General features: G+C 36.1%; 2 protein-coding genes across 4 annotated transcripts in view; one reads left to right on the top strand and one right to left on the bottom strand.

Annotated features, from left to right (window-relative positions):
• The window catches only part of LOC105318493 (uncharacterized), a 5,000-nt gene extending 3,223 nt beyond the window's left edge, over positions 1-1,777 (top strand). The window contains exon 2 of the mRNA XM_011415665.4: positions 481-1,777. Coding sequence (XP_011413967.2) covers positions 481-765 — 285 coding nt within the window. The 3' untranslated portion in view covers positions 766-1,777. The remainder of the gene's footprint in view (positions 1-480) is intronic.
• Positions 1,767-25,094, bottom strand: LOC105318492 (transient receptor potential cation channel subfamily A member 1). 3 transcript variants are annotated; one of them, XM_066066097.1, is made up of 26 exons: positions 24,507-25,094; positions 20,086-20,242; positions 19,806-19,981; positions 19,613-19,720; positions 18,363-18,471; positions 17,753-17,850; positions 17,619-17,666; positions 17,334-17,522; positions 16,775-16,975; positions 16,206-16,369; positions 15,799-15,963; positions 14,210-14,324; positions 13,933-14,099; positions 13,327-13,411; positions 13,141-13,197; positions 12,932-13,027; positions 12,441-12,511; positions 11,917-12,079; positions 7,233-7,322; positions 5,218-5,387; positions 4,751-4,880; positions 4,381-4,575; positions 3,756-3,824; positions 3,524-3,631; positions 3,333-3,433; positions 1,767-2,573 (listed from the first exon to the last, which is right to left on the bottom strand). In XM_066066097.1, the coding sequence occupies exons 1-26, from the start codon at positions 24,747-24,749 to the stop codon at positions 2,312-2,314; spliced, it is 3,537 nt and encodes a 1,178-aa protein (XP_065922169.1). In that variant the 5' UTR covers positions 24,750-25,094; the 3' UTR covers positions 1,767-2,311. The 3 variants fall into 3 exon arrangements, with proteins under 3 accessions (XP_065922169.1, XP_065922170.1, XP_065922171.1); XM_066066098.1 differs by lacking the exon at positions 24,507-25,094 and adding an exon at positions 22,220-22,502; XM_066066099.1 differs by lacking the exon at positions 24,507-25,094 and adding an exon at positions 21,525-21,671.

Here is a 25,094-nt window from a genome sequence, read left to right as displayed (position 1 = left end):
TTCACAGTAATTTGCAAATCCTTATATCCGTTATGATAGCAAACCGTCGCATTGCGCGTCCGTTGTTTACTTGCCTTGACTGACTGTCTATTATGACGTCACCTTGTTTTGGAGTCGCGAAGAGTTATTTACGTCATCGTTTACGAATCAACAAATCAGAGGCGATTATTTGAAATAGAGGGAAAGTTCTCTAGATATTATTCCTAGCCAGTCAATATTAAAAAAAATATTGACCGGTCAATATTTTTCGGACGAGCTAATATTACAGTTATTGACCTTTTGTCTATATAGAGTTATATAGTGAGAATATACTACTGAATATAACAATAATAATTATGGATTGGAATAAATGTCTCATTTGAAAGCTAATATTCCAAAATTCGATGGCATTTATTGAAGCATTACATAGACCTATTTTTTAAAGTATAGTATAGAACTATTGAATGTTTTAAATTTACATCTTAATTGGTTTCTTTGCAGGTGATCCTGAGAAAAGATGACATCAAACTACTGAGGCGGTTCCTTGATCTTCACGCCACCATGATGGAATTAAAGTGGGTCTACGAGAGCGCAAACTCCGTGTCTGACGCCAGCAGTTATAACGGAAGTAATATGTCACTCGATGACGTCATGAATGCACCAAGGAACTGCTGTTTAACGAGTGACGAACAAGACACACAGTTCAGAGAACGTACAACGTCTTTACTCATCCCCAGAAAATCTCGCGTGACGAGAATTCGATGGAAAAGTAACGAGATTATATGATCAATCATTATATCATTGTCTTAGACTCTCCTAGAACCCATTGGGTTATTCCTACAACCATCCAAAGAGGCCAAATGAATTTTACAACTTATGCAAAAGTCCGTAATGTAACAATACACGCCAAAAGGTCACGTGTATCATCTACATGATATAGTGTGGTAAATGCTTTTGGGGGCGCAGCAAATATAAACTACCGATATCTGCATTGCCATATTTGTAAAATGTCTCCCATGGCTCCATTCTCTGAGCCATAACCACATAGTGATGAGTTGAGAGATTTCATTAATACCCTCTCCGTTGTTCTCGTATATGAGGCTTATAAAATGTTAATTTCGATTCTAACAATTATGGTTGATTTGCAACTTATGTTTGAAATCATATATATTTACAATAACCAGTTTTCTCGATGCAAATTTTTGCACAGGAATTTACGTTATTTTATGAATTTGCTTAATGATTAATAAATAATTTAATTCTGGTTGTAACACGCTTTCTGATTGGTTGAAAAATTTATTTTATATCGTATAAAGAATGTTGCCTACGTCATAGTAAGACAAACGTCAAAAATGTATCAATGCGCCTGACGTTACGTTTGAATTTTGTACTATTTTACGTTATTTTAAAGGTCAAATGACCGTTTTTATCTACAATGAAGAGTAAAAAAAATTAAATTATAAGCAATGAATTCAATATTTATTAGTTTTATACGATATAAAATGGTTTGAAACAGTTTACGCTTTTTTATAAACCGCTTTGCGGTTTATAAAGCGTAAACTGCCCCAAACCATTTTATATCGTATAAAACAAATAAATATTGAATTCATTCCTTAAATAAACTGTGCTTTAAGGTTTGTTGCGTACGTATAGAGAATACAATTTGCAGCCGACAGAAGGTACATGTACTATGAAATCAAATAAAATTGAATCACTATGAATTCCATTGATTCCACAGAATTTGATTGTATACTTATTTTTTTCATTTCAACACTAATAAATATTCATTATTGTTTCATTTCTTTTATTTTTAATTCCCAGTTCACAATCAACAGTATACAGTGATAATTTAAATGGCTTAAAAACGTTCTTTATTCCATACATACAGTAATGGAAGGACTTTTGTCACAACAGAAACTTTGCCATAAAGAGAACTGTACAACGAACTTGGGCGAAAACACTAAACTATATATTAAGAAATGCAAGTTTTCATTTAGTTAGTAAGAATAATTTCTTTAAAAATGTAAACCAGTCATTTCAAATTGCTTCACATCCATCGGTAGTTATTCTCAGAAGATATATAGCGACATAGGTTCTACCTTAAAATGAAGTTGGAAACCAATGAACAATCAACTTGCATCAATAAGACCAAATACGACATTTTTGTTCAACAACAAACAGTTTGACTCTTTACAATACTGGAGACTGAACTCACGAATGTCTAACATGAAACACATGGAGATTTGTTCTTGGTCAAAATTGATAACAATGTTGAGATACATGTAAGAGATTCATCAGCCAAAATGTCATCTGAACTCCATCAAAATCTAACTCAGCAATCAAAGGTACTCTGTATATTGGAGTGTTGAGAATGTTCTTTCCATTTAGAGATGACTGCATTCTGTCGAATCAGGTTCTTCCTTAGGACGTCCGAGTTCCATTTGGAGCAGGTGGGATTGATGACGTCATCGAGACTGTGTGACGTGTGAAAGCCTTCATCATGGTTGTCTGCTTCTGTTTCTATTTCCATTTTCTGAACTATCAGTTTCAGCATGTCATAATTTCGTTCCATATTCACAGAAAGTTCTTTCAACCTAAGTATGATAAATTCAGTCAATTAAACACCGCTTGGTCGTTCACTCTCTGAGCTTAAGGTAGTCCATCCATAACTGGGGTGAATTTAACAATTTTGATTGATTTTAACTATTTTGAACATCTATTTTAAAATTAATATGAGGCCGACATAAACCAAACTCGGGAATATGTAAGCAGTCAATCAAATGAACTTTTTGCACTTAGAATTTTTTTGGAAGAGTTGTCTGCCCCATGCAAAAATTTAAAAAAATCAATTATCAAAAATATTTATGGTAAATAATTAATTTTTTCAGCATTGTCAAAGAAAAGAAAGGCTTTTGCAACTTTTTACCAAGAGATTTGTGAGAAAATGACAGTTATGGATGGACTACCTTAAGGCTGTAGTTACTTTTTGATAAGTGAGATAACTCTCATATGGGGAAAACAGTAGTACGTTCAATGGTATGTGGTGTAATCAGGTCAAAGGCGATTTCTCTCTTAATTGTCTTGCAACGCATTATAAAACATTGTTCAATTTATTTGAAATAGTAAGAAATTTGATACTTTGGAAACAATGCGTCCTTCTAAAACTAGTGTAAAAAAAATACGCCAACATTTGAAAAATATAATTCTGATGTAACTTCCTGAATGGTAAAGACGTTCATTTGCAAATTTGCAGGAATATGAATTCGGTTAGAACCTACCATTTGGCTTTACAGGAACTGATCACTGAACAAAACAAGTTCATATCCCAATGAACTATAATTGGGGACACTGACCTGGTTTTCTGCTTGAAGAGTTCCGTTTTGACGTAGCTGGCCTCCTCGCCCCCACACACCGAGCTACTGTCGGCATCCTTCTCCATCAGGTTCTTAAACACCTACAAATATCAACAGAGAATTCCTCATTTATACAGATACAGATAAACCATGCATCGATCACGACTTCCGTTGAGCGGGAGAGCACTCACCCTGACGTATTTCCCGCACTTGTTCGGATACTCCTTGTGCTTTATTTTGTCCACTTTCTCCAGAAGTTTGGCCGGCAGACGGCGCTCCAGTTCCGTGTGCAACTCCACCTACGAATGAATCAATGCAAATAATATTAAATACCGGTGCTTGTTTTGATAAAATTGGTTTTATTATTATTTTCCACTGAAAGAAAGAATATACTCATCTTAAGCATCTAAACAAAATACTTACCTGCATGGCAAGGCGTTTCAGAGTTGCGTTCCTTAGCACTGATTCTATGTCTCCAACTGCCAAACCGATCTATCAACAAATAAAATTTAAGAAAAGTGTACAAGCTTTTATACACTACGCTCCCAAATTACCTGGTAATGCTGTAACAATATATTGGCAGGGTACGCACTTATTCAATAAAGGGTCATGACTGCCGTAGTTTTTTCCCGCCAATCTTCCGACAATATGCATATTTACACTTTTATCCTTAATACTCAAAAGTGCCAAAATTTTCGGTTACATGTAAATAATTAAAATGAAATTTTTGGTAATATGCAATCTACAAATGGTGTTCGTAAGAAACTCAAATTGCTTTAGTAGTATTTTCAATAATAATTTATTTTAAGTTTAAAAGAGCGAACATTCAGAAAAACTATGGAATTGGATATTTCTGGCAATATGCCCATCACTATCATTGTGTACTATAAATGCATGTACCTAGAAAGCTTTACAGAAGAACCCAAAATTTTCAGAAAAAATTCTCATCGGCTTTAACAAAGCTGAATCTTACACCGAACAACAGTGACATAGACGGCTGTTTGGTTAGCAAGAACTGAACAACGTCATACAGCGCGGCAAGACTCACCAGTAGGTTAACCAGGAGGATGGGCATCAGGAGAACGAAGAGGAGCATGAAGAAGACGGTGAGGGAGGGGTAGGGAAGCGTGCTGGGTTTGTCGTCAAAGTAGGGCTCATTGAACGACGACATGTAGTCCAGCTCCAGCATCATAACCGTCGCCCGCACGATGGACATCAGGGGCGTGGAGTAGGCGTGGCTGTCCTATTTATAGAAGTCAAGTGTATATTAGAAGTAAGCATGAGGCACAAAAGCGCCTGCAAAATGACATCGATGGACAAAAACGATGATTAAGATATAACGAGAAAATCAAAGCACGCAGCTCAGTTTAGGTTCTACAAATGTTTGAAGAATGAGGTAAAGGTAGCTTGGGTTTTACCTCGTGTCTCAGCAAAATGGAGAAGGCGAGCCCGAAGGCAACCAGGAGAATGGAGAAGACACAGAGCGCCTGGAACAATGTGGCCAGGATCTCCAGAAACATCACAACGTAAATCCCGAACACGTCAAACCTACGAGAAACGACGAGATGATATCCTTTATAGGAAGACACTATCTACCGTTGGGTCGCTAAATACACGAGACGTTAAACTTTACCGTGCGTCTTGATAACAGAAAATGAACACTTCACGAATAGTTTTGATAAAAAAAAATTATAAGTAAAACTGTATATCCAGTTTCCCATGCGTATTATAAATTTTGCAAAAATGAGGCATGTAATTTTTTGCCATTTTTATTTTTTTATATAGCAACAATTTAACCAAAATTTCAAATTGATGGTTTTGTTTATATAAACATAAGATAATCGCAGTAATAACTAAATATTTAATTTGGTTGAGCGCTGTATACCTTTGCAGGAACAGGAGACAGTTGAACCAGGCCAGGAACACAGCTACCGCCCCGGCCTCCATGTTGAGGCAGTCCGAGTCATTGAAGAGCACGGGGGCGATAAAGACGGCCGTCGACACGTACAGCACCCACTCCACCAAGTTATTGGGGTCCAGGAAGTACCGCAGCCGCTGCAATGGAAGTAGGGTGTGAACAAAAAAAAGCGTGGCGTGAGTAAAGGGAGGGGAATATATAAAGGAAAGAGGCCATGAGCAAATTCGGATAATTTGGTTAATCTGGCCCTTAGAGCAACAAAAAAAAATGCTGACGTCATCAGGTGGAAGACTGAGTACCATGCATTTTAATGGTTTAAAACAAACTAAAAGTCTTTATAAAGGTAACTTTTAATTTAAATAAATGTTTTATTGAAGCTGCTTATTCCGATCTATTGCTAACTAAAGTATTATGACATTTCTTTAGGTAACTATTTCCAATTAATTTTTTTAACGAAACGCACCAATAAAATTGATTTTTCAAAGATGTTAACATTTTAAGTCAATTTCATTATAAAATTTGCCAAAAATATACATACATGTAGCATAACTCAAATCGTCATGCTTCTTTTCGTGTTCAAATATAATGAAAAGATCGAAAAATTTCGAAATCTTTTTGCCAAATTATAAAATCAATATACCCATCTCAGTATCGAAACGCATCTATACAGCCCATTTCCATTTTGAATATGCTTATTTCCTCTTTTAAAAGAACTAGCTGCAGAACTGCCGCTCCACGGAAATTCGGGTAAACGGACCATAGGTCTACAGTTTAGACTGCGCACAAAAAGTTGCGCATGAATTTGGACTTATTTAACTAATTAAGGAATATATTCTGTGAAAATTTTAATACCAAAACATACTTAATGCCCCAGTCACACATTCACGGATCAACTCCACGGTTCTACTACGGAATATTTTCCACGGTTGACACCGGAAAATCAAATAATCGTTAATGCCCCAGTCACACATTCACAGATCAACTCCTAGGTTCTACTACGGAATATTTTCCACGGTTGACACCGGAAAATCTAATGATACGGAGTTAGTACGGATGCACTACGGAATGGATACAAATTGATACATACGAATTACTACGGATTTATACGGAGTTAAAACGGACTTCTACCTTCTAAAACGGTTTAGTAAGTTTTTCTAAGGAAGTACTACGGTGGTTTCATCCGTAGTGGAATTTTGAACATGTTCAAAAATTGTCGCAGCTATACAAGTATTGCTACGTTTAGATACGATAACAGACGGAAAAGCCACAGGTCAATACATATCGCCATGAATGATTCCGGATCGCTTCCGTAGCTAATCCGGCATTTAATCCGTGAATGTGTGACTGGGGCATTAGAACCACATTTATACTCTATTTTATCAACTGAATTGGCTTAAAGACCAATGTACATAATTAATCACAACTGGAAACGGATGTTTTGCAGAGTCTATAAAATACATAATACATGATTACATTCGGACCATAAAACTTTGAAAAATATATTTGGATCAAGAATTCTAAATCAAACTAATAATATGATAAGGCGATGGAGCATATAGGAGTCAGACTCTTTCTTACACGAAAAAAACACAGACTCCACGGTCAACGACATCAGACTACTTGGTTGAGAAACCAAGAGTTACAGGTTTACTCTATTGCTACACCGTCAAAATCGTGAGCATAAAAGAACTTTGAAAGAACCTCGTTTGTCCGTACGTGAAACAAACCGTTTGATTTACATGTAGGTTGATAGGTTGCTTGGGTTGAAAGAGCTTTGACTAGCAGACGACCGTGGGTGGGTTCAGAGTACTGCCGTTGGTAAACAAATTTACAACTGGTAAAATTTCTTACCATTGGTTTGCCAACGGTGCCAATGTTTGTTGACAAAATTTACCATAGGTAGACATTTCTGCAGACAAACTAGAGCGATGGGTACTTTTTTATGACGTCATAAAAAATGGCAGATACCGTGTATGCATTACCTGTTGCACCATCTGGACCAACTCCTTGAGGATGTTGATTGACGTCAGAACGAACACCAGCCCCGTGATCATCCGGTACCACGTGGTCATCTAAAGCAGACACAGGATTATGTTTTGACTGAATTTGTTCATCAAAGTTGAACTGCATATTAAAATTTAGAGTTATTCAAAATAATATTTTCATAAACGTGGTAATCAAAAACATACATAATTTAATGAGTTTAATGAAATTTCATTAATTTTATAATTAGATAGTGAAGTGAATTCTACGGAAGCCCGTTGGTGCCACGTATGAAAAATATTTTATCTGGCGGCCGCCAGATAATTATTTGGCGGCCGCCACTTATTATCTGGCGGCCGCCACATAATTTTCTGGCGGCCGCCATATAATTTTCTGGCGGCCGCCACTTATTATCTGGCGGCCGCCACATAATTATCTGGCGGCCGCCAGATAATTATTTGGCGGCCGCCACTTATTATTTGGCGGCCGCCACATAATTTTCTGGCGGCCGCCACTTATTATCTGGCGGCCGCCACATAATTATCTGGCGGCCGCCACATAATTATTTGGCGGCCGCCAGATAAAACCTGGCTTCCTGATGCGTGCGCATGTTTTAATGGGAGCTTTTTAGGGAGTTGTGGATACACTCTAATTTATTAGTTTTATTAATTTTTTCTGAAACTTGACATTAAATATCAATTGCAGAGCTTAGGATTTTGAAAAACTGGTTGAGTTGAATGTATAGAAGACTTTGTTGATAGAATCTAGAATGAATTTTATATTACTTTGTGCCTTGTATTATACATGTATGTTGTAAAACATGGTACTTTAGAGTTAATTCTGAACTTTTAAAACTGAAGTAAACACCCGTTCAGGAAATCTTAACATTAAAAAACCTTAACTTGAGAGGAATTTTATGTAAACATGTATAAGTAAAGGAACGCACTGCCTTCTATATGTTTTAATTTTGGTATAAGAATTTACCAACGCAGATTAAAGTCAGCTTTATTGACCACGACAGCTAGTACAGGCAATATTTTCACGAGAGCAGATCCATCTATGACTTTATAAGGATAAACAAGGATAAGTGTGAACTAGCATTCGTGGCCATAAAAATGAAACTATTTAACTGACTGTGTTGTTAAACTTTTATTCCAAATCACATGAAAGGCAGTACAATAAAAAGACCGCGATCGGCCACAGTCTCTCTGGGTAAATCAAAGTACTGAGAGTACTGAAAGGCGGGGTCTTGAAAGTTTGAATTTGTAATTGTTTACGTTTTCCTCCGTTATGTTTCAAAAATTATGAGCTTGAATTAGTTGTTTCAATCTACATGTAGTATGCTAAAGTTCGGCCTTTTGTAATTTCCTGATACTTTGTCATAATTTTGCTAAATCCCGACCGGGACTGTTCTTCATAATTGTAGAAAATTGACACAACGGTATATTATGTAAAATAAGACCCCAAGAAAAACTACAACTTACCGTGAAAATCAAAACAACCATTTTTAGTAGGGATGACAAATTGGTTAATTTTTAGTGCTCGGTTACTTGGACGTTTTTCCGATCGAGTACCCGGGTACTCGTTAAGAGTGTAAATAAATCTGAACAAGTACATTGAGAACTGTAAAAACTTGGTCACTTTTGTAGAAATTCCTCCTTACAATGTATGTTTAAGACAAATGTGATTTAACATGTTTGTCGTCCCCCGTCCCCCCCCCCCCCCCCCCCCCCCGTATAGAATAAGCTAGTTTACTCGCACAGCTGATATTTTACGATTTTTGAATCTTCAGTTCTTTTAAAATATTTCCAGACCTTTGAAGTTTAGGTCTGTTCAATTGCTCTACTGTGTGCTATCAAATTTATATAATAGACTATATAAACGACAATGTTCAGTGAAAACAAATCATTAAAGTAAACCAAAAAATAAGCGTCGAAGACAGCCAAAGGTGAGAAAGCTAGGTAACAGGTGCTTGGTCACGATAATTACTATAGCATTGAATCATGATTTTTAAAGTATACACTCTCATAACTGCAGCGGTGTGTGCATACAAATTGAGTAACGCGCGGTAGTATATGGTGGCATATCTCTGCCCCATGTGTGCAAGATAGTTTTCTCTTAATTTGTTGACATACAAGATAAATATGTTGACATGCAAGATAGTTATGTCAACATGCAACATAACTATGTTGACATGTAAGAAAACTGCAATCAAATAAGAGTTATAAAAAATCTCAAATATCGCCAGCATGTGACATCCAAGATGCTAGATATGTTACCTATTGATGTCAACATGCAACCTCTTTATATTAACATGCAACTTCTTTATGGTAACATGCAATTTAGTTATGTAAACATGCAAGATAAAAATTGTTGACATGCAACTTATAAGTTGCATGTCAACAAATTTATCTCGCATGTAAACATAACTAATTCATATTATAAAACTGTGCGTAATTTAAATACACGTGCGTAATTCAAATACAGATTAGAAACTACTTGCCATGCAAAATAACATAACGTTGATTTTAGAATTGATAATAATCGATAAAATCAACTCACGACAGTACTTCAGTACTTTGATTATCTTCTTAAAATTGAAATAAGTCCTATTCATTTACATGTACTACCACACAATAAATTAAAGATTTAAAACACAACAACCATGCGTTATCTCTGAATTCATAGGTCTAATATTGGTGCGAGATATTTATCAATGGGAGAAAGATCAGCTGAGTTTCTGATGAGAGGCATTAAGATATTGATGAAGAAATCTTTTAAATCATGAATATGACTGGTTTTGCCCGTTATAAAGTATAGAAAATGTCTCATAACATTAAAACAAATTACATGATTGTATATTCCAACTAAGCCGGACAACATGAACATTAACATTTAACTTGGTTCTTCAATCGATAAGATTGTATATATCAATTAATCTATTGGTCACCAAAAATGTATAATCTATATAGATTTTGCTTACAAGAATATGACGTGATTCATTCACGTTTGGTCTCCATTTTCTTGTTTTATCGATTTGAAAAGCAGATGACTGCATTTGGAGTATGATTTTTAATGAAATTTCAGAATCGGTTGTATCGTGATTCGTGTAAATGATGCACGAGTTGACACAAAAAAGTAGTAAGTGGCGAACGAATTTATTTTTTACCTATTAATTTTATATGAATCGCTGCCAAAAAAATCATGACAGGTACAATATAGAAGGTCGAAAAAATCAAAATGGCTACTGCGACAATTTTTTGTTATTGTTATAGTACTTGGAATAATCTTATTGTAAAAAAGAAATATTTCTAATGTTAGAAGCCTGTGTTTGTTATCGGTATACAAATGTTAACTTTGTTCGGTAATTCAACAGTTTGAGAGTTTTCGGAGTTTCCATAAACCTTGTATAACAGATACCGTCCAACTTATAGATTTTCCCTTCGATCACAAAATAAATAAATATAACGATTTAAATTATATACCTAAATATAGTTGCTTTGATTTTTCCGGTTAGTTGTAGTTTTTTAAAAATTTTCTTGGGGTCTTATTTTACATAACATACCGTTGTGTCAATTTTCTACAACTATGAAGAACAGTCCCGGTCGGGATTTAGCAAAATTATGACAAAGTATCAGGCAATTGCAAAAAGCTGAACTTTAGCATACTACATGTAGATTGAAACAACTAATTCAAACTCATAATATTTGGAATATACCGGAGGAAAACGTGAACAATTACACATTCAAACTTTCAAGACCCCGCCTTTCAGTACTCTCAGTACTTTGATTTACCCTGAGAGACTGTGGCCGATCGCGGTCTTTTTATTGTACTGCCTTTCATGTGATTTGGAATAAAAGTTTAACAACACAGTCAGTTAAATAGTTTCATTTTTATGGCCACGAATGCTAGTAAACACTTATCCTAGTTTATCCTTATAAAGTCATAGATGGATCTGCTCTCGTGATAATATTGCCTGTACTAGCTGTCGTGGTCAATAAAGCTGACTTTAATCTGCGTTGGTAAATTCTTACACCAAAATTAAAACATATAGAAGGCAGTGCGTTCCTTTACTTATACATGTTTACATAAAATTCCTCTCAAGATAAGGTTTTTTAATGTTAAGATTTCCTGAACGGATGTTTAGTTCAGTTTTAAAAGTTCAGAATCAACTCTAAAATACCATGTTTTATACAACATACATGTATAATACAAGGCACAAAGTAATATAAAATTCATTCTAGATTCTATCAACAAAGTCTTCTATACATTCAACTCAACCAGTTTTTCAAAATCCTAAGCTCTGCAATTGATATTTAATGTCAAGTTTCAGAAATAATTAATTAAAACTAATAAATTAGAGTGTATCCACAACTCCCTAAAAAGCTCCCATTAAAACATGCGCACGCATCAGGAAGCCAGGTTTTATCTGGCGGCCGCCAAATAATTATGTGGCGGCCGCCAGATAATTATGTGGCGGCCGCCAGATAATAAGTGGCGGCCGCCAGAAAATTATGTGGCGGCCGCCAGATAATTATATGGCGGCCGCCAGAAAATTATGTGGCGGCCGCCAGATAATAAGTGGCGGCCGCCAAATAATTATCTGGCGGCCGCCAGATAAAATATTTTTCTTACGTGGCACCAATGGGCTTCCGTAGAATTCTGTAAGCTTTGAGTATTTACTTCATCAGATTTGGTTCCTGTGATTTGCGTTGAATTCAGAGTAGAATTGTTGGGGAGCGGCGTGTGTGACGTGAAGTCTTTGGTGGCCAGCAATGTCAGCAGGGCGAGATAGACAATGTACAGCACGAGATTCACCGAGTGCACCCACATACCATAGGCTCGCCTGGGACAGAAACACAACTAGTATTACATGTGATGTGGATGAATGGGTTGATTTTTTCTTTATTTCGGTTTTGACATTGACCTTTTAATTGACCAAATATGAAGTCGCTTGCATAGTTCAAAAGATATGGACAAAAGTTGACTAGAGCAAAATCTCAGCAAAGTGTTTCAAACTCAGTTACCAAAATACTTTTTCTGAGAGTTGTTGTCAAACAGAGTACAATTACGACTCTCAGTATAATAGTTTCAAATTACGATTTAATCAGTTGATTTGTAATATGACATATGATTAAACTGACATCAGAAGAAAGATGTCGCTCTGTGTGTTTACTTTAGATACGCCGTAGAACAGAAGCACTGACCATTTCATGGTGAGGTAGGTACGACAGAGTTTATGAGACAGGCACTCCACTCTTCCATGGCGGACCATCATCTGAAATTTATAAAAAAAAACCAGCTTATTAACTTCATATTTAATAACGTTAAAATCAACGAAGAAAAATCTGGAAAAGGTTAAAGTAAAATAATTTAAACGTATTTTATTGGGCGTATACGCTTTTTGGTGGAAATTTATGTTTCAAAAAGTTAGCTCTAATAACTTGGCTATGTACATGTACTTAATAAAGATGAAACTTCAGAGGTTGCAGAGAAATGCAAACCGCTGAATAGAATATACAGCCAAAAATATTACGTTTATAAACACAGACATTGAAAAAAAAATGACATGCGAAAAAAAAATCTAGCTTTAACGAAATATATAACCTATTCACCAACTAAATCTTCATACAGTATACAACTATTCAATGATTAGATATAAATATAAAGAAACGATTTAAGTTAATTAAATTCTTACATTGAGGGCAAACATAGGTTGTATGTCGCCCCCATTCTTATTCGCCTCCCGGACAAATCGTACTGGACATTGCAGATACTCAAAGTTGTACTCAATCTGGAAAAAGATAAAATAACCCAATAAAGTTTGAACTGAATTGCGGGTCACTATAGAACAGTAGCTACGTCATAGAGATCTAGTTTCCACAATACAAATTTATGCTGACTTACATAGTAGTCCTTTTTATGTGGATTCCCTACATTTGTGACACAGCGATCAAGGACTGTCTGTAACCAGAATAGCACATTTATTAACGGAGACTTATTTAATATCATTCTATACTTCCTGCCTTCCAAAGGAAAATCATTTCTAGATACATAAATGTCAAGGGAGTCATGTACATGCATATACCTTACCATACAAACGTCTGGAAGATGTTGAATCAGGCCATGCATGGGGCAACCAAACGTTTTGGAACAGGTATGTAAAATTTCACTCCACCTTAACATAAAATAACAATACACATTTATAAATAAGATTATTTACATACAAACAATATTCTAATATTTCTCTCTATTCGTTTTGCTTTTAAAAAAATAAAAATAGGTATATTTTCATAAAGTTTGTACTTTGTAATGCGTCAAATAGATCTAGAAATAATATGTTCATCGACAAGAAAGTAATTTTATTTGCGTTGATAATGGTCCTGTAGTCATCGTCAGAGCTGTGTTTTACAAAATAACATCACGACAAGATTTATAATCACTTATTTTTCATACACTACCAGATGTTTTAATTTAAAATTAGTGAAACATACTAAAAGTAATTAATATTCTTTATTGAAATGAGTTTGTGTAAATTTTGCATTTAAAGGATAATTTAACAATACTGAAAAGATTTACGACTTGGTTATAATTTATTTTGTAAAACGCAGACCTGATCCGTGAGTTAATTGTTACATTACTGAAATCTCGTGCTTGATTATCGCCTTGTAAATAAGGTAAAGTGCAACTTTTTCTTACCTCTCATGTTTGACAGACGTCAGTGCTACGGCGGCCTTGCGGTTCTCTATCGCAATATCCATGAAACTTTTGTCTTCTATATTCAAACTGATTTTGGCGCCAAGCGAGAGCAGAAGATCGACCACTTTGGGCTGTCCTGCACGTGAAGCTAGATGCAAAGCTGTGTCCTAAAATATATTTAAAAAAATCGTTTCTTCTTTATTTTCTATCGCAAGTGCTGCATGTTTTGATGCATTTATGTTACGAATGCAAAGAGTAAATTGAGCTTTATATTTACCCCATTTTTGTTTTTGACGTCAAGGATGTTGGCATGGACACCAAGGAGTGCCCGGATGCATTTTGTATAGCCATTTAGGGCAGCCATATGGATAGGCGAGTTGTCATCATGAGCCCTAAAACGTAAGTATGCGCTCGATTCATCAAATGAATTACTCAGTACCCAGCATTTAGTAACAAAAATCTAACGCAGTTGTCTTTCTTTTTCAAATACCACATCAACTGGAAGCAAAGACAGTGCACCATTTGTAAATTATCGGTCATATACTTTGTCACTTGTTAAAGTTCAAAAATCACATAACGAGAAAACGGATTAGTCAGCGAAAATATTCTATGGTTATGACGGCTTTAAACATACTTTTTGTATTTTAGAATTATAAAAATAAAGGGATTATGCATAACGTATGCTTCTTTCTTCATACAATTGTTATATCATTATCAGAGAAATGTACCTAAATTCGATGACATATTCCTAGTTTTATTGAAAGGGGATGGTTTCGAAATCAAACATAGTATCTTCTTAAAATTTAACATTTTTAAAAAAGAATTTCATGTTGGATTGACCCCGAAATAAAACTATTCTGCAAACTTTTATCAAATCTTGTATCGCATATATTCTATTCAATTAAAGCAATTACAGAGCTATAATCTCAACATTTTAAAAATAAAAATCTGTATTCTTTTCTATTTATCTTCAAATTTTCTTTTATAAAGAAGACCTAATTTTCTTACCCCCCCCCCCCCACTTCATGATTTTATCTTGATATAAACAGGATAAAATAGTTAATATATATCTTTAATTAAGTTCTTACTGAGTATTTATAATTTTGTGCAACTAAGTTAGCAATAAAATTTTAAATAATAAAATTTGAAAGGTATTAAGGCCGAACTAACTTGGGTTCCTATAAAACGACCTTTACATCTGTTGCGACTTCCGAGACTTAATAAACCTTATTTTGGACTGCTAAAAGAAGCTGATGTTGACCCAAATATTGAGGACAGCAAATATGGATATGAAGGAAATGCTAAATTTAGATAAATCTCGAGGAAGCGTGGCCTAATGTAATCATTAAATATAAAATATCAATAAATCTGAAACACATAAAACACAAGTTTTGCCGAACAGTTCTAACATCACATTGGGTTTACCTGCTGATCATCGACAGAGCACTTCAGAAGATATACGGCTTTTTTAAGGTTGTTCGGGTAGGAGTCGAGTGTTTAGACAATAAATTAGACCCACACTTTACACCGTTTTATGACTCATTTCCGATGAAAAGTAGTTTTTAAGAGAAGTTAAGGTAAAACAACTCAACTCCACTTCTAGCCTGGCTGATCGAAAATAAGTAATTCCGTTATTTTTACAATATGATAGACTTTGAAGTATACACTCTATGATGGAGATTTCAGTGGTATATATGGAGTGAGGGTTCCATCACTAACTTATCATTTTACTACAGACACAGTCAGCCTACCTAGATATATTTATTTTTATTGATTAATCATCCTTGCTAATTACTTAATATGCGCTATATAGGTACTCATTAGAAACAAAATGATATTCAGACGTGGAAACCACGTGATTGGTACCGTGTGACGCGTGCGCCTTTCTGCATCAGCAGGTTGATGATCTTGACGTTTCCGTTTAAAGCCGCTAGGTGGAGCGCCGTAAATCCGTCACAGTCCGACTCGTTGATGATGTTGGGGCCCAGTTTACTGTCCAACAGTCGGCGGCAAGTGTTGTAACGGCCGTATCTACGAGACAAGATCGGGGGTCAGAAGAAAATAACGGCAACGTAAACAAACTCATTATAAATATTTACGCCTCTCTGAACGCTAGCTCTGGTCAAGCCGTCACCAAAAATTTTTAATCCCTCAACTCAAATCCTCAACTCAAATCCTTAAAGGAAACGTACATGAATTTGAGGTAAAAATTTAGACTTGAGGACAAGTATTGACCTGAAGAAAGTTGGTGACGGCGGGGCCTGGTCACTCACCGTGCGGCGAAATGTAGGGGGGACTGTTTGTCCTTGTTTTTGGGGTTGACGATGGCCCCTAGTTCTATCAGGTCGTCCAGGGCCACAAGATAACCCTCCCGTGAGGCGTAGTGGAGCGGTGTACAGCCGTAGTCGTCCTTCTCGTTCAGCAGATTCTTAAAGTGCTGAAAGAAAAGGCGGAGAGCTCAGGACCCGAGACCATAAAGCTTAGATGATGCGTCTTTTGATCTCAGTCTCACTTTTACAAGGGGAATATAGATTGGAATAGTGAAACTAAGATAAAAAGGGAATTAGTCTAAATATTTATGTCCACAGAGCCTGATATTTGAAGCTTTGTGCAATAAATTCTAAACGATAAGGTTTTATCTTTTTCTCTTATATTTTTTTTAAATATTGCAAAGACTGAGAAATGAATAAATTGATATACTCAGTATTACATATTCAAAGATCAAACTTTGGCACAAACAAGTTTCCAAATAAACGTAACTCAGCGTGAAGAAACGAACTCTTTGATGACATGGAATATAGTTTTGAATGACAATACTTAGTTTCAATGTAAGAATACAAACCTTGATGCTCTGAACACCAAATTGATTAAGTTTTCCACCATATTTGATGGCAAGATGGAGGAAGTTCCTGTTTTTGTTGTCTTTTAAGGAGATGTCCGCGCCACTTTCTAACAACAGATGCACGGTCTTCCATGCTCCTTTTGATGCGGCCAGCAACAGGGGCGTCCTCTTTTGGCTATCGACGGCATTTACCTCCACACCCTGCAATTCAAAGGATGTGATACTTATTTTAGGCTAATTATCAGATCAGCAAACCGTTTGAAATAATCTTTGAAGGAATTTAACGAACTCGCACAATTGTTAAAAGAATTAAAGGAAGCTGGGCGGTCAGCAAATGAACCATCTACCTTAATCTTTAGATGATTTGCTAAGCTAGAAATAATTGCCTGCTATTATTAAGTGAAGAAAGACTCCCATATTTTAAATATGAATGTTTTCCAATCACTTTAATATTATATCCTATAACTATTACAGAGCTGTTTTTTAAAGAATTTTATGAGGTTTAAAAATGGCTACCATTTTCCAGCTCCATAACACCATGTCGGACCACGTAACTTACTTCATCAATCAGAAACTTGACAACGTTCATGTGATTGAAGAGCGCCGCCCTGTGTAATGGCGTCATTTTTAGAATGTCAGTTTTCTTGCTGGCAGTCATAAACTTCTCGGGTTGTAGTTGACGCATCATCTGGATGATGCTAAGCCCACCCTGGGCACAGGCGAAGTGAAGAGCCGTAGATTTATCTTCCTGTAAATTCAAAGTTCATTTTTAATACAGATTTTTACGTCATTAAATAAATCTTGTGAGTATCTATCAGTTACACTATTTTTATTGCATCTTTACCTGTTGCACGTCCAAAGCGGCTCCAGCATTGAGACAAACTCTTACAGCCTTAGAAAGAAAAAAAAACATTTTTAAAACCATTATACAAAAGATTTTTTCACATATTGGACCTATAAATAGCTATGACGTCATACCTCTGGGTCGCCGCTGCTGACGGCGGAGTGGAGAGGAGTGTTGTTGTACTTGTCTGTGAAGGACAGCACCACCTCACGGGTGTACCCCAAACGTTCAACTGAAAATATACAGCGAGAGAGTGTTGCTGACGATCGCTATATCACAGGAGGTTTCCATCACCGACTACCCATAGCAAAAGTCTTCAATCGATTATCGTCAATACATTATTTCATAAATTATCATAATAAAATTAAGTTTATTTATTACAATACTTTTCCAAAGAATTCAGTTCAATTTTGAACTAGATTAAAAGACACTATGTCATACGATGGCATGATTATATAAATTTTAAAGTGAGTTTTCTAGAACTATTTGTATAATGAATGCTTAGACCTCTGTTTGCTTTAATTATCATTTAGATTATCGACTGATTTAGCTTTCTCGTATACCAATATCATATTAAAGAGCAAGGATCTTCCATAATAGTTTAATAAAAAATCTTGGATTTTTTGGTTGACTAATAACTGTTCAAATAATCAAGCAACAGATAACAATAGAAAAATGGTAACCAAAAACACACTAATCATTGGTTCATCATAGACACGTGGTCAGGGTCACGTGGTGTCTTACCGTGTTTGATGAGGACTTCCAACGTTTTGTCCGACGCCCTGGTAGCTGCTGCGTGGATCGGGTAGAACCCGTCATCACAACTCTTACACGGCTTGGCGCCATGCTCAAGCTGAAACGGAATCAATCATGTGAAAGGATGGTGAAATTGATATTGACGGAAAAACAGTAATCTAATTAGAATGATGGGTATTTTATGTGTCCATGGATTTCTAAACAGACAACTGTATAATTAGAATTAGACCGAAAGCAATGAAACCTTCATCTGAATTGCTTAGTTAAAGATAATTAATAAACGCTCCAAATGAAATCTACGCATTTGCAGTTATCAATTTTTAGAAACTAGTAATATTTAAGCCCACTTAATTAAAGTATGTTTGCGAATGGAATTCTAGAACATTTTTTTTTATCGTAACCAACGTTTGCATTAACCGAATAAAGGCACACCGTCCCAATATTGACACGTGCAGACATGCCTAAGTGTAAAAGCACTCAAGTATTGTCTTTAGATCATGATATATAACATTACTTCAAACGTAGAGTTATTCCAACGTAGAATAATGATTAACTTAATTGCCAAGTTTATTCACATCTTCAATAATGCTTTTTTGTGTTCCTTCTAGTAGAAGTATTAGTATGGCGCGGTTTAACGTACCAGTAGTTTGGCGCGGTTTAACGTACCAGTGGTTTGGCGCGGTTTAACGTACCAGTAGTTTGGCGCGGTTTAACGTACCAGTAGTTTGGCGCGGTTTAACGTACCAGTGGTTTGGCGCGGTTTAACGTACCAGTAGTTTGGCGCGGTTTAACGTACCAGTGGTTTGGCGCGGTTTAACGTACCAGTGGTTTGGCGCGGTTTAACGTACCAGTAGTATGGCGCGGTTTAACGTACCAGTGGTTTGGCGCGGTTTAACGTACCAGTAGTTTGGCACGGTTTAACGTACCAGTAGTTTGGCGCGGTTTAACGTACCAGTAGTTTGGCGCGGTTTAACGTACCAGTAGTTTGGCGCGGTTTAACGTACCAGTAGTTTGGCGCGGTTTAACGTACCAGTAGTATGGCGCGGTTTAACGTACCAGTAGTTTGGCGCGGTTTAACGTACCAGTAGTTTGGCGCGGTTTAACGTACCAGTAGTATGGCACGGTTTAACGTACCAGTAGTTTGGCACGGTTTAACGTACCAGTAGTTTGGCACGGTTTAACGTACCAGTAGTTTGGCACGGTTTAACGTACCAGTAGTTTGGCACGGTTTAACGTACCAGTAATTTGGCACACTCGTCTCTGTCCTTGTAGGCGCAGTAGTGGAGGGGCGTGGCGCCAGTCTCTCCCGGAAGTATGGCGCTGGTTTTATCTTTGATCAGAATAGTCTATAGAGGGAAAAACAAAGACATACATCAAGTGAAATAAAAGCTCATGGCGTGATAACAAATAAAATCCGTTCACAAGACTTACACGCAGTGGTTCTAGGAGCCCCAGGTCGACAGCCAGATGGACGGGCGCCATTTTGGCGAAGTTAAGTATGGATGTGTCCGCTCCTAGATCAATCAGTGTCTCTATGGCGGTCTGCTGCCCCTTCTCTACAGCGACATGTAATGGCGTGTTTCCCTCTCTGTCTTGAAGGTTTATATCTGGGGTTTTTTATACAAACATTTAGAGGTTATATATAAAATAGATGATCTGTTTGAATTATCTGAAACTTTATAAAGTTATGATTTTACTATAAAGGATATACCTCCTCCTTGTGACGATATATAGCTGATGACGTCAGTAAAACCGCGGGAAGCGGCATGGTGAATGGGGGACCAGCCACGGGTGTCTTGGGCATTGATGCGTGACGGATCATTGTTTAAGATTTGTCGTAGCTCTGTAACATTTCCAGCGGCTGCAACCTTTGAAAAAATATATCTGAGTAAAGAACAAAATCTTTGATTCTATTTTAGTTGTTGTTACTCGTGCATGTCATGCAAAACATTAGTCACGATAAATAAAATTAAAAAGTCCAAATTTCTTCGAATTTTTAAGGATGCTCTATTGTTCTATAAGTAAAATTGAATTTTAGAAATACTGAAAGCAAACTTTCTATTGCCGATAAATAATCCTTTACGTCATCAAAGGGAATATTATGGATATTTATTTTTCCAATTTTGCGCTTTTTACATTGCATATTAGTGCCAAATAATAAAGGTAATGTCAATAAAGCTTACCAAACATTAAGAATTGGCTAAGTGAAATTTTACTATATGAAGCCGGAATTTGTGAACATATCCCATAATTAAAATGAAATCACCCTAAATAATTCCTCTGATTCCAATGAAAAACACAAACTCTTTAAACTGCTTGCTTATCATTGTAAACCATCAAAATGGCCAGTTCATTGTCCTACCTGTGCAAGAAAATTTTTCGGAAATTCCTGAAAAGTATGAGCCATAAAATACCCCTCCTTTTTAATGGCAAATTATTGCCATATAACTCTTTGGTGAATCAAATAAATTTATATACTCAGTAATTAAAGATATAGTTGAAGTAAGGCTAATACAGGGAGGAGTTGATTTGACCAAAACAGAAGTATGAGAGTCGGTCATTCGTAGTCTGAAACCAATAATAGTCATCCATAGAACTTATACACGGCCAATAATATGTTCTCCCAAATAAGCCGTGTGTGTCCATTTAGCGATTATGTGGATTACCGACCATTCCATGACTGAAAATATTTTTTTTTACAAACACTACACAAATATGTACAATTTTAAATTAAAATCGATTTTAATAAATTGAAATTGAAATATTTTTATAATGAATATGAACGCTATTTTTTTTAAAACATAACACAATGTCGCAAAACTCGTCTCATCCTTTTCCCGTTTTGGGTTCATGAGTCTGAAGACACGCGTGGCATATCGTGCTCCTTGTCCCTAAGAAAGCTCAAGGAGACATGCATTAAGATGAATGGGCCGAAAATGTTCACTACAGGCGTGAGTATGCTAACGGAATTCAAGCAACCTTTATCATAATTTCAAATTTTTAAAATGAAGTCTAGATTTTTTAAGATAATGTTTTGGGGTTTTTTTTTCGGAGATGCAGTAATTAAATCGATTTTGTATACATATATAATATGCAGTAAATATTTCAATTTACGATCAACAAAATTGTAAACGACAAAATTGAAGTTACCTCAAAACCACCCTCCTGTGGAGCGCTATTTGCTACGGAAAGAACAATCTCTCGCAGCATCTGTCGGCTTTCGTCAAATGCAACAAAATATTATTTTACATTCATTTTAGGGGATGGCTATTTAGACCATTGTGTCTTTTCAAAACATGCTGTTTAACAAACGAATAGAATAGCGTTAATGGAGGACTATTTGATCGTATAATGCATCCTTATCGAGCTGCAGGACGGAGCAGGGCCGGTTGTTGACAGAGAACTAGAGAACCATTGTACGGACCATAAACTTACACAACCTGATTTCTTTTCAGGTGTTTCATAATCTAGGACAAAGGTATGGCATCTGCACCGGGTATGATGCACCATTTGTTCGAGATATGGGGAAATAAGAGTTTAAATGAGGACATTGGGAACCCCGGCAAATCAATTGGATCGTTAACAAAGAGACAATTCAAGAAAAATCCACAAGGGACGAGCAATGATTTGTGTTACGAAAGGCGGAATAGGATCTAGAACCTGGGGATTATAGATATAAAAAACATAGGTAATCGGGGTCAAATCAATCATGAATATAAACAGGTGAAGTGGTCACGGTACACTGAACACGTGAAAAATGAAACCTGCAAAACCGTGAAAGGTCAACAGGTAAAAAACAGCTGGTATACAAGTATACGACAGGTTGTTACTGGCTCGTTTCTAACCTTTCCTATATCCTCGTCTCCCGATCCCCCGGCATTGCTGGGAATGGATTTTGTCGGATCACCGTCGTCGACCGGATGTAGCAGATCTATCCCAACTTCCTCCGTTGGTTTGTCCGTCCGTCGCCGGCGGAATATCCCGGACAAAGCAAACTTCCTCCGTTTTTCGGTAGACATGGTATTCGTCTTTACTTTAGAATTTAAATCAAATCGTACGCGAAATATCTGTAGTTTAAAACTATTTTTGTTGACTATATTCCAATTCGTTTACGTCATTGCTCAAATAATGGATTGTCGAAAGTCATGATATGGGACATGACAAAGATCCACCCCCAAACAGCATGCCATTCTTTTATGTTTGCGTGTGTTAAGCTTTAGATATCTTTTAATTTAAGACACACATATTTTAGTTGTCAACGCATATGGCTGATCGATTTGTAAATAATTAAGCATATGAGACAGGGGACAGCCTACAGAGGGGAACAATTCACACCCAGCTAACCAGAATACATCAGCATACGCCAACAGACCTCGCATACCTTTACACTTCTCAATATAGCCCTTGTTTAAGGAACATTTTACTTCACTGTTTCACTTCATTCCTCGCTTAGTTTAATACTATATCTGAGTATCAGTTATTATTCAACAATAAACCAATAATTCAAAAAGGAGCTTCCTCTTTTAGTGAAACACCACGAACCGGATAGGACCGTTATTACCCACGACCACACAGTCCTAATGACTGGCAGTGTGCATGTCGAGTTACTATAGAACTTTTTCAGATTTCCGATTTAGATTTTGGATTTATATACAATTTTTTCAGGTTCAAATTTAGAATTTGATTCCCAATAATTAGACTTTTTGTATAACTATTGAGTAGACACCCATAAACTCCTTTCACACAACTCGGGGGATCCCGCGAAAGGTGCTCACTGTAAAACCACACACAATGTAAACCACGTCTGGTTATTTTCAATATCATCTAGTCTGGTTAACGCCGAGTAAACGCTGAACCACGAGGAAATCATTTTTTTTAAGTTTGATCAACACGATTTATTACACCATGATTATTTCTAAATGTAATTGGAATATTCTGTACAATTAGTAGGAAGTTTGTAACTTATAACGTAAAAATACATATTTTAAAGATTTTATCCATTTATCAACGCACGTGTAACTTTAAAGATTTTTAAATTAACAAATCACTAAAAAGGTTTCAAAAGAAAAGAAGAAGAGAGAATTTTGAAAAACAGAATCTTATTAATATTGTTCTAATGTTAGAATTTCAATTAAAAAAACATGTCCTACGCTAAGATCAATTCAGAGTCAAAGTAAACCCTTGATTCCTCTTAAAATAGTCAAAACGGTTCAGTTAAAAGATTGACATGCAAAAGAAATGTTTGAATATTTACAATGTAAAATAACTTTTGGACAGTTAGAGAGACCTTTTATTATCCTCCCAAAAGATTTCAACTTAATTGGAGTTTTATCACCTTTTTAACACTCTAATTCCTTGACAGAGTTAGTCCCTTAAAATAAAACCAAAAATAATTTTTGGGATATATTTATCATGTAGAGGATTTAGGACAATAAGGCCTAAGTGCGAATTTTACGCTATTTTATTTATGCAAATAAGATAATCAAAATAAGGCCAAAATAAAATTATTGTTCGTTTGATATTGCCTCACGCCTTATTCAAATACTCCCTATGATAAAATTTTATTAGCAAAATAAAGAACTTTTTTGTTTTATAAGGAGATTTTTTACTTTTTACTAATCTTTAATAAGTTAAACTTCAAGTCTGAAAAATTAAAAAAAAACTCTCTCCCTCTCTCCTGGGTCTAGAAACCTCCAGGCGGTAATCCAAACAAACCATTTTTTAAGGATGGCCTAAATGACTTCCATATAGAATTTTTCTATATTTGTTTCAAAACGCACCCTGCAGTTTTTAATTGGCACCTTATCATGAGAAAAACAAAGTAATTCTCATTGACATACAATATCTATGCCGGAGGAATGCAGCGAGTTTCTCTCTGTTTCCTTTACACTGGATCCATTTTTTAAAATCAAATTGAAAAGAATAATTAAGTTTTCTTTTAAAACATAAGACGTTAAAATCACCTCCAAGAACATATTATCTTTGAAAAAAGTTTCCCATTTCTGATGGTTTTTATGAGGATTCATGCAGAACCATCTAGGAATCAAAAATGTCTTATCAAAAATAACAAATCAAACGATACATAAAGCAAGAATTAATGGGTTATGATGGAGGGCGAGTACTTGGTCTTACCTTACAGATTCTGTACGGGTTTTCACTCATAAAACAGACGGTGCCCTGGGGTATCACGGTGTCGTCCCTGGTGCTAGCCCTCATACCATCCATCCCTGTATCTTTATAAATCTCGGAAAACACGCGTTTTCCCATCAGCCTTTTCTTACTGAACCACTTCAGCTTCCGATTCTTGGCCCGGGGGCTGGATACTAGCTCTACCAGGCTATTGTTGGGTGAATCTGGGGCGACTGTTTCTGTCATGTTCACCCAAATAGACTCACTATCTACAGATACAGATGCTGTTGACAGCAATGGTCCATATCACTTGAACCTCTCGTCTGTGATTGGCAGATTCAAGGCTCCTACCATCCGTCCCTTTATTTACCTCTGCTTGGCATCAAAATGAGTGGAAACAATTGAACTACGTTTAAAATTACAAACAACACTTTAACGCGATAAATATAATTATCTGAGATGAAAGTCTTAAGTGAGGACCATCGCCCTGGCTTTTCACCTGAATTCCTAGCCTCCCGAAGGAATAGGACACTTCACACTTTGAAGATGCACTGGGGAGCGATTTATGATGCGTGAGTAAACACAGCGTTA

This window comes from Magallana gigas, chromosome 7, assembly GCF_963853765.1.
Source record: "Magallana gigas chromosome 7, xbMagGiga1.1, whole genome shotgun sequence".
Taxonomy (NCBI): domain Eukaryota; kingdom Metazoa; phylum Mollusca; class Bivalvia; order Ostreida; family Ostreidae; genus Magallana; species Magallana gigas.
Note: the sequence above shows the minus strand (reverse complement) of the source record. Positions and strands in the feature narration are given on the sequence as shown.